Source organism: Dendroctonus ponderosae, unplaced genomic scaffold (genome assembly GCF_020466585.1).
Source record: "Dendroctonus ponderosae isolate FM_Combo_2020 unplaced genomic scaffold, Dpon_F_20191213v2 Dpon_F_20191213_2, whole genome shotgun sequence".
In the NCBI taxonomy this organism is placed as follows: Eukaryota; Metazoa; Arthropoda; class Insecta; order Coleoptera; family Curculionidae; genus Dendroctonus; species Dendroctonus ponderosae.
The window spans coordinates 1,066,463-1,083,751 of NW_026018165.1; the positions used below are offsets into that span (position 1 = coordinate 1,066,463).

Here is a 17,289-nt window from a genome sequence, read left to right on the forward strand (position 1 = left end):
TTAAAATAAGCTGTAATGTGTCGTCAGTATTACTTCCCTGAGACTTTGTTGGTTTCTTTGTCCCTATCGCAGCTACAGAGGCATAAGTTGGTTTATCCTGATTGTGACTTTCATTTCTCCTTTGTTCTTGTTGTTCAACTTTTTCTTTAATGACATTTGTTGGGCTGGTTTTGATAGCTTTCTTGTTCTTAATTTTTTGTAACTCTTTCGCGACTGCACATCCTCGATAGTTGGCAGGGTGTTCTTCTCCACAGTTTACACATTTCAGTTTTTGGTTTTGAGGTTTCCGGCAATCGCTTGTTATGTGTTTGCCTGCACATTTTACGCATCTTGGCTCTTTCGCACAAAATTTTTGTGTGTGTCCAAACGCTTGACATTTCTTACATTGAGGGATTAATTGAGATACAGAATAATTTAAAAAAAATTACTTAACAGCGCCATATCAGTGATTAGATTAATGAATATGCGAAGTAAATATTACTAACAATAAATTTATCCTTAGCATTATAAAATAAAATAAAAACCAGAGGAAAAATTTGCATAATAAAACTGAGATATTTGAGTTCCTTTTCCATCTTTTCAACTTTAATCCCAAACTAACTCCAGTAAGATTAACCGATCAATATAGCAAGTGTCCACTGTCCAAATGTAGCCTCGGGAAATAAGCCTAATATTCCAGTAATTCGGGCTAAAGAGGAGGTTCAAAACAAAAATCATAAAATCCTTTTAAAGACTTGACAATTAAATCATGATTAACGATGGTGCTTTCATTCGCGTGTTTAAAATTTTCTTAAACGAACAAATAAATGCAAATACCCATCGATTAGTTTCCCATGTCTGACAGGATTTATAAATCTGTCATGGAATTAGGGCATTATGCTAGCAAATGAATAATTGAACAAATTGTTTTATTAAACTGGAATGGATTTAATTTCGTCATTTGTTATTGGATTTTGCTCATCATTATAAATCCTCCTGCTTATTTCTGCTGCAAAAAAACGCAATTTTATATTGAGAGTGCTGATGTATTTTACTGAATTTAATTTAATTATCTAACGAACCTACCAGTTTCGAATGTTTTTATTGAATCCGTTGGTAACCATTTGGACCACATTTTACCCAGGCGCTTTTCGAAGGGTGGATCATCATGGCCTAGAGCTGGGAACACAAATTGAGCCGGAAATGTTTTTCCCAGGAGATCCGTTAGCGCTTTTACTAACTCCAACTGGTGGTTTTCTGATAGGTGTTTAATGGCAAAGTGCGATAATCCATCACTGGAAAAAAATCTAATTACCTATAATAAACGGAAAACGCTAGGGACGACATTTTTAAGAATGTATTGTTAATATTTTTCAGTAATTCGTTTGTGTGCTTTTCGGTAGAAAGGCAAAAAATATATTAAAATGTATATCATATCTCCAAGTATTAGGACCGAGGCTTTCAATGTTAATGTTAACAAAGCTTGTTGTATTCGCGTTTATGACAATATGTTCATTGCAGATATAGTTGCTGTTTATTGTCTGTCGTAGACACCATAATTTAACAGATACTTTTAACCAAAAAATATACATTTTGCGACTCAATAGTTTTTAGAAAGCGGAAAGCCAGGTTGTATTCATTTAGATTAAATTCCGAGAAACATTGTAAATTTCCATTTTGGTAAAGCCGTAAAGTGCGCATTGCGAACTAATCAAAAGTTACACATTAAATCAATTTTCAATATGTAATTTTACTATTCAGACGTAGTTCAATAACTGAAACTGTGGGCCAGTGAAAAGTAATTACCATGAAATTTAAATAAAAATACTTTTAAAGCGTTGCATTTTAGCTAGTTTGTACATGTATTTCTTAGATTTACAAAATAACTTAAAAGTTCTATAGGAAGTTTTCTTTGGCAAAATCGATAATTTCTTAAAATTATTATAGGAAAAATGCCGAGGTTTGTGCGGTTTTTTTCGATAATTGTCACTGTTGTTAACACTCTACAGCAGAAGCTTCATTTAGTGTTCATTGTAAATTTCTGTCTTTTTAGTAAATTTTCTTTCTTCTCTTTTCTTCTCACCATCGCTATTTAAGGCTTAATTCCTACCATACAAGCTAGTTTTCGAAGAAAGTAGATAAACGAAGCCTCAGTTCAAACTCACGGTAAATATAGTTCCGTTCGGTCAATTTGTTAATAGTTTATTAATTTAGAACGATTACTAATATTTGTGCGGTTGGTCCATTCTTGCTTCACTTACTGCTTAAGCTGACTGTAAATTTAGTTCCCGTGGGTCAATTTATTAATTAAATAATTTTCATGAGGTTAGTGCGATTTTGCCATTCTTATACTCGCTCTCTTTCTCGTCTTTTTATTTATAATTTCCGAAAATACGGGAAAGATATGGGGATTAAGTCTTTACCAGTCGATAATAGAAGCTTTGCGTAAAGCTTATTGGTGATTTCTTTCCTTTTGGCACCCTAGTTTATTTTTTCATAATTTAGAAAATTCTCAGAGATTTGTGCGGGTTGATCATTCTTGCGCTGTCGTCCTTTACTGCCAATTGTGCAACATACACCTCAGATATCGAAATGGGAGCTCGATGATCGGTGTTCCCATCGGATAAAGAAATCATCACATGAAGCTGGTTAATTTTTTATTAATTTAGCAACTTTCCTTCCAATATTGGTATTTGTAAAAAAAATATTTTACAAAGATTACAATTTGTTTTTTCGAATTCATTTCCAGAAACTATTAAATATTTTTAAAATTAAATTTGCAATATGTAAAACCATTGCTTGAACTTAATTGACAAAACTCTTTAACTTTCAGAACATTGTTCAAATTTTCTTCGATATTTGAATTTATAAGTACGAATTTAAGTCATTAAATAATAAACTTCTTTGATTAGCCCAAGAAATAGACTATGATGAGGGATAGTTCATAATAATATTTCACAAAGACAATTTTTTGTGTAGATTTAATCGAAAAAAAAAACAATAACTACAATTGTACAAAAACATAATAGAAAATAAAATTAAAAACATATTTCTAAACACTTTTAACCAATATACAATAATTTGATTTCCTCTCGTCATTGCGATTAAATGCCGTGTCATTTGGCGTACTAATTCTACAGTGAACAAGAACAAAACCGCTTAAATGGGGACAAACAATTTGAGGTTTTGCTAAATTATCGAACAATTCGATGTTTCTAATTAAGTCACCTGACTCGTTAATTGCTGTTAATGTGTTTGGGCAATTTTAGCTAACAGTATTAAAATTCAGACAGACAAGAGGAATGGTAAAGCAGATGTCGGATTTTGAGGAATTCATTTAGCTTAATAATTAATAATTTCTGGCAGAATAAATTTTAACTCTCTTATTATGTAAGTCCCAACAATCCGTTAGTTCACCCAAGTCATGTTTTTATTATTCAACTAAGAAATGTATATAAAATAATCAAACGCCCTCTAAAGTAATTAAAAAGGAGCTCCACATTTAATAATCCAACGTTTGCTCTGAAATATGTCCAATAATCTCCAATGTGCCATATGAAATACAGTTGGCACTAACTTTAGGCTAATGAATGAACTGAGCTCGCATTAAGGTTAACGTATATTAATTATCCTTAAGTGCACAACTGTTGTGCCCCGGATCTCTTTTGGGAAATATGAAATTAGTTCTGGATAATAAAGACCTATTGAGGGCTTAAGGCGATTATTCGAGGCTGAAATGTGAGTTATGGCGCAAGGGTATATAATACATACATACCCAGACCGTTCAGTGTATTAAATATGTTCTTATTTTAATTGGAAACTATTTTTTCTCGAGAGGTGTTTATAAGTGAAATGCAGACTATTGGCCTATTTCCTCATGTTTTATTTTAACAACTACGAAAAAATGTGGAGTTTAGATTTGACTATTTTCTCAATATTTTCAAAACTCGCACTAAAACTCTCAACCAAACGAATTAAAAACCAGTAAAAGTTGCACGCAAAAAAGTTGTTCGAGTTGTTCAATTGACTTGGATGCAGAAAAATTTGTAAAAACAATCTCGTGTTCAACCTTACCACCAACGAAGCAAATGAAAATCCATGGTTCTTATAAAAGAATCGCATATTTTGTACCGGAAATATCAGAAACATTTACATAATATGACTAGACAGATAAAAGTGCAACTCCGCCTAAAGTACTTTCCATGCACATTCTGCCATCCCTTAAAGGTTACAAGGCTGTTCCCGTGGGACTCCTTTACTTTTACACCGAGCTTCATTTTACGGTGTACGTATTACGAGACGAAAATGCCTGAGAGAGAAATGAGCCCAGATAAAACCGGAAAGGTAATTTTTTTGAGAAAGCTTGTAATTTGATGAAACCGGTACCGAGTTTCGCTGAATATAATATAATGATTGTTCCTACTTCATTCTTCAACTGACTGACAAACCGAAGAAAATGGCACTTCCACGGTTGGGTAGCTGATGCATGTGGTACCAGTATAAAAACAATATGTAAAAATTTCGGGTGCTTTCATTTATAGAGTGTTTGAGTACATGTCAGAAAATTATTTTTTGGGTAGCTTTTTGGCGACAAAAATGAACTGCTTGAGGCAGTTTGAGCGATTGCAGATGGTTTGAACATATTCAAGTTTTACATATGTACAAACTGAAGAAGCTCCCTATAATTGCACTTGGTAGTTTGCTCACACACGATTCCTGTTGAGATAATGCACTGTTTCTAATGTCCTCGTATTATTCAGCACCTATCTCAGGCAAAGCAAAAACATCTTAAAACGCAGTGAATATTGAACAGTTGCAGTCTTAGGAGAATCGACAGCAGTTCGAATTTTTAGATAGTTCTCAAAGATCACTTATACCTACGTGTAAGGACTAAGTTTTGCATAATGGATATAACGGTCTGTCGTATGGAAAATCGATGTTGGAAAATCAGAATACACATTTAAAACTACTTTATGAACATTTTATTCTAAAGTAAAACTACGGGACGTTAGTAAGGTGGCATATTGCCATGTTACTTTCTTGCATTGTTACATTCATTCATTCATTCATAATCTATTTTACTCAATTTTACAACTGCAAAATTTGATTTTTTTCTGTAGTTTCCTCTTCAATTTATTGAATTATGCTAGAATTTGGTTTCTAATCTGATAGAGTGGAAATTTTCACTGGATATTAAATTTTCATAATTTCCAATTCATTTTAAATTGTAATGTTTTGAATCTTATGTTCTTGGAAAACATTTTATTAATTTGGAACGCCGGCTTTTGTGCAAAAAATAAAAAAATATGGTTTGAATTAAATTGTTGGTCATTGAAAACTGCAATTAACTGAACTCCACCAAACAAAATAAAATAGAAATATAACACTAACTCACAAATACTTAAAGTAACTTCAAAGAAAATACGTATTTGTTGCATATGAGAGTGCTTTACCAAATTCTGATTTAGCGTTAGATAATTAGGATTATAATATAGATGCTTAGTTGGTCATTTAGTAGATATATTTATGGTACTTATATCGTGTTTTCTCACATAGAAAGCATTAATTTTGTGGTTAAAATTCACATTGGAACTACAGATTCATAGAACTTTCATTGTATATTTTCCTCCTTTGTACTCACTTTATATTTAAAAATTGTATTTAAATCTTTAGTAGCCATGATACTCTAACCAGAACTCGATCGGTTCCATAACGCGGAAAATAATTAACATCAATCTCCCCTTGGACTTTCAAAATAGCTTGATCGAATCTTCCCGATGTAATTTCTGCTTTCTTCGGATATTCCTTCACTTTCTTTTGCAATTGATCGCCTGACAATCACAGCGAAACGTTTTTCCATTATCAAAATAGTCCATCTTTTGATGTTTTATCCACCCGCTAAGGCTTTAATTAGTCTTTCCGATACTTGGAAGTGTGTGTTTATGAATGCACTTGGATGTTTTCAGTTTTAGAACGGTTTCAAATTATATCAATCACCAATTTTGGTTTTGAAAAAAAAAACGGCGACATGCCAAACGTTTAAAAGCGACTAGTAAATAGTAATTTATTTTAATTAGTTCTTTGAAATAATGATTTTTTTATTCAAATGCTTGCCTGTTGACCCAATATCCACAACTTCATCAATTTCCATTCAACGCAAATATAATTTTTCTTTATATGTATAGAGTTCAGAAAAGTTTTGTTATTCAATTAGCCAAATACTTACTTTCTCTTACTTAAACAGCAACACAAGTACTTTGCATAAGTTATGTATCTGGATCACACGTTAGGTGCAACTAATGCCCTATTGATCGGCCGATGGCACGTGGCTCAACATGTTGCGTTTCGGTTCTTTGAAAAAGCTTGTCCGATGGAAGCTCAAAGAGTTTTTAGCATTTTCAACGTCTGCCTAATTAAATCGCCTGCCGCGCTGAAAATTTTGCACTTAAGCCGAATAAGCGTGCGGTTTTTAGTAGCAGTAAGTATAATTACATCGGGGCTTGTTTGGAGTTTTGTTCGGTAAGCTCACCGTGTAAATATTTAATCCCATTTCGACCAGCATCCTAACTTTGAACAAAATATGTTTGCATTAGATTAGGTTTCGTGGGATTTGTTTTTAAACTTATAGTCTTTTCAAATCAATACGAATCAAACGAAATATAATTTTAAAAATAATGTGACTAGCGAAGCAAACGAACTAATAAACTATTTATAACTCGATAAAACGACAATTTTTTCGATGCGTTGGAATTCGACAGTTTGACGCCTCCCTCATCAATACGTTGTTTATTACATGATCAATTAGGGTGTGCATTATTAATTACTTGAATGAACTAAAGATCAATTAGAATGAATGAATTATTTACATGGACATTTTTACTTTAATGATCAGAACAATTCTTATTATTGAAGGTTTACTATAAGAACTGCCGAAAGAAATCCACTTACCAAACAAGTTGACATGCAGTTATTTGGCTGGTGCGAAAGAAAATGTCGTAAAAAATGGAACAAAATGAAAGTTTTTCTAATCGCGTGATTTCCTATAGAAACATTTTCCAGGCTTACGATCTGCGGAGACCGGAAACTTTCTAATAACATTCGAGAAAGTCCCAATGTAATCAGACTGCACGACGAGCCATCTATTTTGAAGAAAATTGACGATACACATCAAATCAGTATGATGTCTTTATCTCGAGGATTTCAGTTGTTTATGAAGATTAAGTTAAGAGCACCTGCTGTATATATTCTTAATTAAAGTGCAGGAGATGGCTGAATGTTTGATCAGATAATTCGGCGTGGAATCTTAAATTAAGAGTGTAACAAGGAAATATATTTGCTAATGAAAATGTGCTGAAAAACAGAGTAAATCAGAATCGGCATTCCAAATTCTCTAAGCAATGAAAGGAAGATATAATTAATCTGGGTAACAGTCTGTTGAGTTGCGCTTTCGAGTTGATTTAGCTCTGTGAGGTGGTGAGCTATAACTCATCGCGCGTCACTGCCCCGCACCTCGAATTGCATTTGTGGCTGATTATTTCTTGAAATCAGAACTTTTAAAGCACAGTTTTAATTATCTAGTTAAAATTTTGTTGGTTTCTATCATCGTTCGGAAATTGAGCAACAGTTTGATTTTAAAGCCATTTCTTCGCCGATTGTTGTTTTTTTTTAAATATAAATGGGTCTAAATTTAACATTAAATTAGTGAATTATTGAACCGGCGCTTGGAGAGTTTTTCGATTAGTTGTCTGTTTCAGTTTAGCGTTTGCAGTTTTCGTTCACCTTTGCAAATATTGCAATCCAACAAGCACTTTCTTGAAAATTTTCGACAATAAACAAACCGAAATCGAACTGCTAAGTAAAGCATGAATCGTCGAAAGAGCAAACTCGCAAATTGTTAAATAATTATGTCTATTCTGTACATCGGTGTGGACTACTGTGGACTACATCGGTCGATAATCCTTTGTGTCGTGTGAATCGCGTTCTTGGAAGGGAAATATAGAATTATTGTGACCCTTGTGGCAAGTAGTTAGTATGTGAGATAGTGAACGTTTTGAGGATTAATGGGTAGAAAATAGAGGAAGAGGGGCCAGCTTACAGAAATCTGGTAATAGTGATCTCTAATCTATAAATCTTCTATCTTCAACTGATTTTAATTCTTAAAATTCATTGAGTTACCTATGTCGAAGATATAACACAATAATTTCTAGTAAATATTTCTTTACAGTTGCATGAATTTTTACATTTTTGTTTCCTGTTCTTTGGTGAAAATGTATGTTAACTTCTGCACTTGAAATAATACATAAACCAGAAACAAACATGTGTATTTATATATAATATTTCAGGGTCGCAGCGTGTGGCCATTTTTTCGGGGTTCAATGGAGAACTGATTTTACTGATTTTTTAAGAAAAACTCGCTGCACTAAATGCCTGTCTTTAGGCGAAAAAACGGTTGATAATTATTGTGCTTCCAGAAGAAACATTACAATCTTTTGCCAAAAAATAAATGTATTATTTTCTTGAAATAATTCGGATATTTATAATATAACTTATTTAACTTTTGAATTAATCGATCAACAACAAATTAAAAAATTTGAATAATTCTAATTGCAACTGACTCTTGGTTAGCCCTTTTTCTTCAAATTAATTTCAATTTCTGACGCTTTACAGTTGAATAGTATAATAATTTTATTTTACTGAAGCTTTTATACTTGGACTCTTAAGGTATATTTTATCCATTACAGATTCAGCTGCTTATTGATTTGTTAAACCTTCTCTTAATTTATTTATCATCATGTGTGGTTTATATTGACTTTTATTAGAGTAGGCTTATGATTAATTAAGCGAGGTACAGAACCTCAATAGAGGCCAACCCCGTTCATCGAATTGCGGGCCGAAGCATTTACTGCATTAAAATTGCGTTGTTCCTGGAAATTTATTGAAAATACTTTGTAATAAGTTCTCAACGTTGCAGATTCTCCATCGGATCATTGTCTGCTTATATTGAATGGATACTTTCCACTGCCCATACAAAAAACTTATTCAGACATAAACTAGACAAACATCAACAACAGATCACTGGTAACGAACCATCCGATTAGATTTAACAATCGCAACAATGACCCTTATGTGACATACTTAATAGCTGTGGACGTTCCATAGGGGACAGTTTTTGTGGGGCCGACCTTTCCTCTTGAATTTATTTCCAAACTTGAGTCAATAAAATAGAGTTAAGCAAAAACTTTGGCAACATAGGACGAGTTTGCGATAAAAACCCACTGCGAATCCTGTATAAAGAGCGTATCCCTAATGTTTTATGTTGTTCAAAAGTTTCGTCGGTCTGATAATTTTCTAGCCGGGTAAGTCGGCAGGATTTCCAACAAAATATTTGTCTGTCCTAGTGAAGAAAGTTCATGCATAAAAGGCTTCACAGTAATTGTTTATCAATATTAGAAAGTTTTATTACATTTTTATTTGTAGCACGATGACATGATAATAATAACTAAGGCAAGTCATTCGTCAGGCTTTACTGGAGTTTCCATTCTCTCGACTTATTTTGTGGGTTTAAATTAATTAAGTTAGTTTTTCTAGGTTTTGATTTGGTAATCGTCTAAGCAACATAAAATAAAAACTGATAATTTTGTTAATGAAACTGGCTTTTAAAGGAATTTGCAGGAGATATTTCTGCCGAGACAAACTTTTATTTGATAAATTTTATATATAAATAAATAATAAAATCTGGGTGGATAAACACCCAGACAAACAGGAATTTAAAGTATATTAAAAGTGAGGTGAGGAAATTTGTAAATTTTGTCTGACGATAAACTAACATTAGGACTTTAATCTGAAAAGCGCTGAAAGGAAATGAAGTTTGTCATCACATTAACGCTCCTTGCGATACGTTTCAACGATTTTTCCCATTAATTCTCCACATGTTTTCCATTCATTGTGACCCCATTTTTAAGTCATCCCTGTAAGAATCCGCGTTTTATTTCACAAACAAATTTCACAAATCCCAAGAGTTGAGAAAAATAGATTTTCTCAAAAATTAATTTTTCCGCAAAACATTCCAGATGTGCCACATTAAAATGCCATCGGGAAAACACATCTTCACCATACCGTGATTGCATATAAGAATTTCAAATCTAATTTCCCGGAAATCTTAGATGACCAGCGTTTCGAAATAAACGTCCGGCCATTTGTATAGAATTTTATTCCAAATGACAAAACAGATTTACTGCATAATGTAAAATATAAAATGCATAAAACGACCAGAGTAGAAAATTGCTTGCAATCGTTTGGACTCAAGATTAATGTTCCATGTTGTTAGATATAAGTAAACAGTAGCTTGTTAAAGCAAACGCTGGCTGCACATGGGGTTTTAAGATGTTCCATTCTTGAGTAATTTTGCAAACTGCTTAGTTAATAAAGCAGAAGTTACGTACAGGCGGCGATGGTTTATTTTTATCGCGTATTTTTATGCGAAGGAAAGTTGCCTCGGGCTGTAACAGTTAATAGACATTCATATGGAAAGCAACAACAAAAATGCAGAGATAATGTTTAAGAAGTTCATGAGTTAAAGAGAGCTAATTGATTTTGAGCTAATGAAGTCGGTTATCAGCGAGTTTTCTTTGTTATTGCTTCAGCAAAACCAGACCGTTTTAAGGAAAGTAAATGTTAAGATCACGAACCTAAAGTGTTAAATATTCCAGTAACATTGTAGACTGGAGCCGTAAAGGTTGCTTCTAAATTTTCCATTTCCCTGTGGTCACTTTATTTCTTTTTCCCGACTGACTTATTCTTAGCTCCACCGGCAACACAGAATATGCATAAGAACTCCGAAATTCACACTGGTATTTTGTTGCCCTCACAGTCGAGGGCAAATATCTTTAAGAGAACGTTCGCAAAAGACGTATTGCCCAAACATTTTCCACTTCCATTATTTTATCTATATTTTATCAATTTCCGTATATGCCTGGTGATTTCGTGCCGCTTCGTGCATTACCTTTCAAATATTTATATTTTCCTGCATCTCACGCCATCAAATATTTAGCTTTTGAGGTGTGAGAATTTATACTTTCCAACATTCAAATAAAAATCATTTTTTACCTAACATCGAACGTCAGTGTGTTTCTCTTTGGAAAGCTTCCGGTTTAGGCTGATTTCGATCGATCGCTGAATGGAAACAATATTTCTAGATTGTTTTGCGGTTTTGAGTTTAAACAGTAGATTTTAGGCTTTATGAGCTACGTATATGATAAAATATGATTTTTCAACATTCACAAGTTACATGGATTCACTTTTTTAAATATTTGATGTTTAATTATTTTTTTATTAAATTAAAACTCAAACAAAACATGCTAAAATAAAATAGCAAGTGGTTGAATCTCATTATGTGAGAAATAAAATTTGAAACCGATCTTGGAGTTTGTTCGTGTTTCACATGCTTCTAATAGCACCTCTAAAGTGAGTGATACTCCAAAAAAATTATCCAAATCCTGTTTAAAATAATTTTGTATTTTATACACAAAACATGTATCAGGTCAGTGGGTAATTTGAATGTTTTCAGTTTTGGTTTTGTTGATTGCTCTTTTGATAATAATGCATCTTTCATCTAGAATAAAAATATAGTTTAAATGTGAAGTCAGTGTATTGAAGCCAAAAGTTATCAAAAACTTGGTAGTAAAAGTAAAACTAATCAAAAATAGATCGTGATTGTGAACACGAAAAAGTTGCTTTTTTAGAAATTAGAGAATTAATGGTACAAAATCCTCGGAGAATACATCAAAGATGATACAATTCTGCTGTTAATTATAAAACTGAATAATCTAAAGATTAATGTGATGACATTACTTACGTCGCTGTTCCTTGTTTGCATATAAATGAACACTTTTTCTGTCTAGACAGGAAATTGCTCATTTTACCGCCTATGCAGTAAAAGTAGAACGTTACTCAGTGCAAATAGCTACAAAATCTTATTTTCCTATCAAACGAATAAAAACAAATTTGCACCCTTTTGGAAGTTAATTAGAAGTTATCGTTGGGAAGTTTTAATGCTTAGAATGAATATTGAATCTTTTACTCTGGTCATATGATTTTAATTCATATTTTTTGTCGCTTCACGAAAATAGTATAATATTCTCTGAGAAACGGAAGAAAAAGCCATCGCATTTAATCTGAGTCGTCAATCGTCAAGAAGAAGACCATGGAACAATCGAAGCAAACTTGCTTCTGCAAAATCTTTAAAATATTGGTTATATAGAAAAAAACGTAATTGGCCTTCAAAAGACCCAATATTGTATCATCCCAGTATATTTGCTGCCGTTTCAAGCTAAAATGCCGCATTGTTTATTCCATCAGATATTCCCATTCTTTTTATTTTGAAATCATCTATTTTAATAACATGAACAAACAGCCAGATGCATTCATCTATTGTCGCAACAGGACCTGGTTTTTCACTTAGCTAGGCTTTATGGGCAAAAGTTTGCGAATAAATCGAGAGACTGGCCTCCCGAAGGCAACATTGTATTACGAACGAGCTCGGACTAATTTGCTAAAATAAAATGTATGCATTTGGTTCCCCCTCGTGGGGCATAAGTCATAACACGGTCCTTCTATTATGTCGGGAAACTTTTTGTGCTTTTATCGAACCAATCTTTCAATTACAGATGGGTTTCTGGTGGAAATCCATATCGTCAGTGAATTTCCTACTTTTTTGAGTCTGCCGGTATGTCGGCTATGGAAATCGGCCAACAATCGATGTTTTACTTGAATTATGCGGACTGGAAAACAAAATGTCTGTTTGACTGTTTACGAATCAAGGGAACATAACGAATGGCACAGAGAAACGAGAATCAAAAGCCGTGTTCAGGTTGTCTGAAATATTTTCTATTGACAAACAAACATTTGTATAACGAGAGCAAGATGAGAGTATGATAAGAGACATTGTAAGATCCCCAGAGATAATGTAAACGTAACTTCGAAACGGACATCACATCGAAGCGCTTGTTTAGCAAAGTAAACGGACTCGAGAACTTTTAATTTTTCAATACCCAAAAGCAGGAAGATAAGATTTTGACACATGAACACCAAATGTAATAAATGTAATAAAGTGACGAAAGTGGTAAAAGATGCATGCTTAAAATGTATAGTTAGGAGGCAAAAAGCAACCATCACAAAACTTGATTTATTTTTGTTATCATCACTCACCCTGTCCACAAGACGAACTCGATATTGTCACTTTGTTTCGACTTCATAAATTTTGCTGCAGATTCAATCAGTTCCCAAGTGGAGTCGCAATGATATTCCCCATACGTGCCCAGATTTTCATTTGGAGAGTTCAGTCTTCTTGGACCCTTGTTGCCATTTCGACTGGATGAGCTTCCCTCCATGTTCTCGTGCCTGACACAACCTGAAATATCAAAAAACCTATGTATTTATTCCTCATTGGTCGACTTCCTTAAGGCAGACAACAATTTTCAATATTCCGAAAAAACGTGAAATAACCATATACAGACATGCTCCATTTAAGATAACCACTTGAGACTACAGTAATGCTCTTAACCTTTCCTTTTGGCATTTTCAATAATGATCCAACCCAATAGAGATTCAAAACCCTATGCGAAAAAACCACTTCTGGCACGTGATTTCTGAACTGATTCTCGTAAGCGAATTAACTTAAAAAGCCAGGATCCAATTTCACATTTACTTTTATTAATCCCTCGTTTTATCTAAACGCCATCTCATCCTCGTAATCAGGACCGGTGGATCTGTCCTGAATTGGAAAGCAACGATTATTGGCAAGATAATGGTCTTTGATCCTTAAATGGATTAAAATGCGGTCTGTTCACGTCCAACAAGGATTACGCTGCTGGGCTATTTGCACACTTCAATCCTTCACTGAACACTTGAGTCCTTCGAAGATAATTGGATTTGACAACTAATGGCTTATGTGTGGCTGTTGGACTATTCGAATTCAATATGCATAAAATCTGTTTGATAATTCCACAACTGAAAAAGGCCACTCTTCTCTCCACCTGCAGCTTTTCAGTTCGTCCGCCAGAATATTATTGATTCACTTAAAAGTGCTTCATTCTACCATTTGAAAAATAACAGGCTGAGGACTACTGAAGCTTCTCGGATAATTGAGAGAAAACTCTATTTAGTTTTTGGAGAGGAGCAATAGCTTAAAATGGAGTTGTTAACGACCGAACGAACCGCTTGAGAGTAATTTGTCCAGATTAAGTGAAAAGGGGAAAGGCAATCGAAAATACCTGCTACCCGTCTAATGCGCGGCCCCTCAGTCTACTTCATTTATTTACTTAAAAATGGCTTTTCCCTGTCTGATCTCTTAGGTTCGTTTAATCGGATTTGGATTGAACAGTTAAAAATTACTTGCAGTAATATTTGATCCTCTAGTTTGAACAATATTGTTCCTTACCATGTATCTCGATTGCAGATTATTTAAGATTAAAATGTAGCTAGAAAACATATAATTAGAAAACTACTATATGAAATTGTGGAGAAGTTTTCTTCCAATCATTGACTTCCGTAATTATATGTTGGTATGATCAGAAGCAACTTTTCGAGTGGCATTCAAAGACTGTGCAAGCAAAATGAAACTCGGAAGAGGAGTCAGACAGGACGAATCCATCTCATCAAAATTGTTTACGCTTGCATTAGAAGATATATTTTAGAAAATTTATTGGGACACACAAAGGGATTCAGATAAATGGAAAATACTTGAGGCACCTTCGTTTCGAGGACGATATCGTTCTGTTTGCACAAAATCAGCAGAATATGCAGGAAATGATAACAGAGCTAAATCAGAATTCAGGGGACGTAAATATTAAACACCGAAAAATCTAAATATATGACAAACGAAAATAGCACGCAGAATATAAATATCGAAATCAATAACACAAAGCTAGAATCAACAGACTCATATATCTACTTAAGTGAAAGAATGGAATTATCAAAGGTATTTAAATGCAGATTTATCTCTCGCTATTATAGTAATAAGTTAATTTTGGTATAACCAAAAAATAATTTAAAAAAAATATGTCGACCTTAGAACGGTTATTACTATTCAAATAACTTTCATTTCATCTCTGACTCAATTTATATTTAAAAATGACCAGCTTGCTTAAATGCAGATCCACATTCTGCCTAAAGCGATTGTCCTTTTACATTTCAAATGTGATAAAATTTATGTCTTAGACTCTTAGTTTGCTCATAGCTCATATGCTAGTGCACATTTTGCTTAGTTTGCTGGCAATGGGCATATAACTAAGCTAGTAGAAAGAAAGAGCTAGAGCTAAGTTTCTTCAGAGAAATCCCTTTTTTATGATTTATTACAGAATGTCAGAAAACTAAATATTTATAGACTGCTAAATTATAACATCGCAGCAATTAAACAAATTTTCGCTGGTTCTTGTAGAACTGAACAGTGATTCTTATAATCGAAAAGTGATACACAATCATCAAGGCAACACACAACTACATACAAGATATTTTCCGTTGATAAATGGTTACAGAAACTGCTGCAACTGGATAGAGCGAGAGCGCTCGACGTATCTGTTATTTTAGAAAAACTCATGATGGTGAAAAAATACACCGAAACGTATTTTGATTGATAAGTAGAGACAATAAATGACTGAAACCCAGGAATGAATTTGATTTGGAATTGAAACACAGTCAGGAAAGTATATACAATAAAGGAGGTGTACAATATATTTCAATTGGACGCAATCGAATGCCTTTTCAAGATCTATAAAAATAGATATGCAGGTTTGTTATATTTGATCGATTTTTCTATTATCTGTCTCATGACAAAGACTGCGTCGTTACACAATCTTCCTGTTCTGAATCCTTGTTCATCTGAACGAGTAATCATGCCATTGATTATGTTCGTTATTATTTTTGTTGTTAGTTTTAAGGCGGTGTTCAATAGATTTATGCTTCTGTAATTTTATGGGATTTTCTTATCCCATTGTTTCGACATAAGGATTGTGATGCTCGATCGCAATTCATCCGGGATTTGATAAACGAAAATAATCTTGCGGATAAAAATTGCTAGTTGTTGAATGAGTTTCGGTCTACCATACTTGAATAGTTCATTTGTTATGTCGTCCATGCTCGGGCTTTTCCTGTTTTTTAATTTTTAAACGGCAAATTTCAGGTTTTTTTTCTTTTTGCTATTTGCTTTACTTCGTTTGTTGTTATCTTTGGCGTGTTCAGTTCACTTATGTGTTGTTCCTTTTTGTACAGATCCGTGAGATAATTGGTCCAAGTCTCCTTTTTATTGGGCTTGATTTGTTTAGTTCCTTGATTTCATTTCGTTGGTTCCTGAGGAACTGCCACATTTGCTTCTGTAGGCCGTAGAAATCAGTCTCTATTCGTTTCGCAAACCTTTCCCAGTGTTCCTCTTCTGTTTGTCTAACCAGTGCTGCTGTCTCGCTTCGGCTCTGTTTGTATTGTTCATAACTCTCTGACTCTTCTGTTCTGTGGGTGGTATTTTAGGTAGGCAAATTTCTTTTTCTTTCATTTGTTTTTTTTTTATTTCTTGAGAGACCCATGGGGTCTTATTTAATTTTTTGGAATTTCATTTGATTCGGGTACCGAAAGCTTCCCTAGCAGATTCTTGGAAATTCTTCTTTAATTTATCCCAGCTAATATTTACGTCTTCCGTTTCTTGTATGGGGTTTGTATTGATTTTTTTTCAATTCTTCTTTGATACAGATATTTTGTAGGTGGGTCCCAAAGTAATTCAATATTAATTTTTTCTACCTTAGTTGTTGTGCTTTTGTCCCTTTTTGGAGTCACATCCTGCGTTCTATATTTCATTCATCTCACGTTCTAATATTCAATACTTGTTTAGCTACAATTGTTGATGTCTGACCTCTTGTTTTGTAGAACGTGTAATTGCATTGGTATTTATGGTCGAAGACAGTATTGGTAATTGGTGCAATTCGTTGAGTGAGCAAAAATTAAACATGAGTTACCCGTTATTATTTAGTGTATGTTCGTTAAACCTCTGCTTTATACCGGGAATTACTTCATCTTCATCTCCTATGCGGGCTTTTAATTCGCCGAGAATTATTGTTGGTTGGTTGTGTGGAACAGCTTCAATGACATCGTGCAGTTGATTAAATAAGTAATCTGATACACTTTAAGGTGTTCTATCTTCCGGCGCATAGATCGATGTTGTTGTCAGCTCTTGGTCTTTTGCGATGACTTTAACTGTCAATATCCATGATGATATGTAGCGGCATTCTTGGATGGTTTTTTGGTGTTTGTTATGAAACGCTATTA

The 17,289-nt window shown here is 33.7% G+C and overlaps 1 protein-coding gene across 2 annotated transcripts in view; it reads right to left on the reverse strand.

Annotated features, from left to right (window-relative positions):
- Positions 1–17,289, reverse strand: part of LOC109538202 (acid sphingomyelinase-like phosphodiesterase 3a) — a 36,266-nt gene that overhangs the window by 8,298 nt on the left and 10,679 nt on the right. For both annotated transcript variants that reach the window (XM_019905341.2, XM_048663952.1), the window contains exons 3-4: positions 13,186–13,387; positions 1,066–1,274 (exon numbers count right to left, since the gene is read on the reverse strand). In XM_019905341.2, the coding sequence (XP_019760900.2) occupies positions 1,066–1,274; positions 13,186–13,387 (411 nt within the window). The remainder of the gene's footprint in view (positions 1–1,065; positions 1,275–13,185; positions 13,388–17,289) is intronic.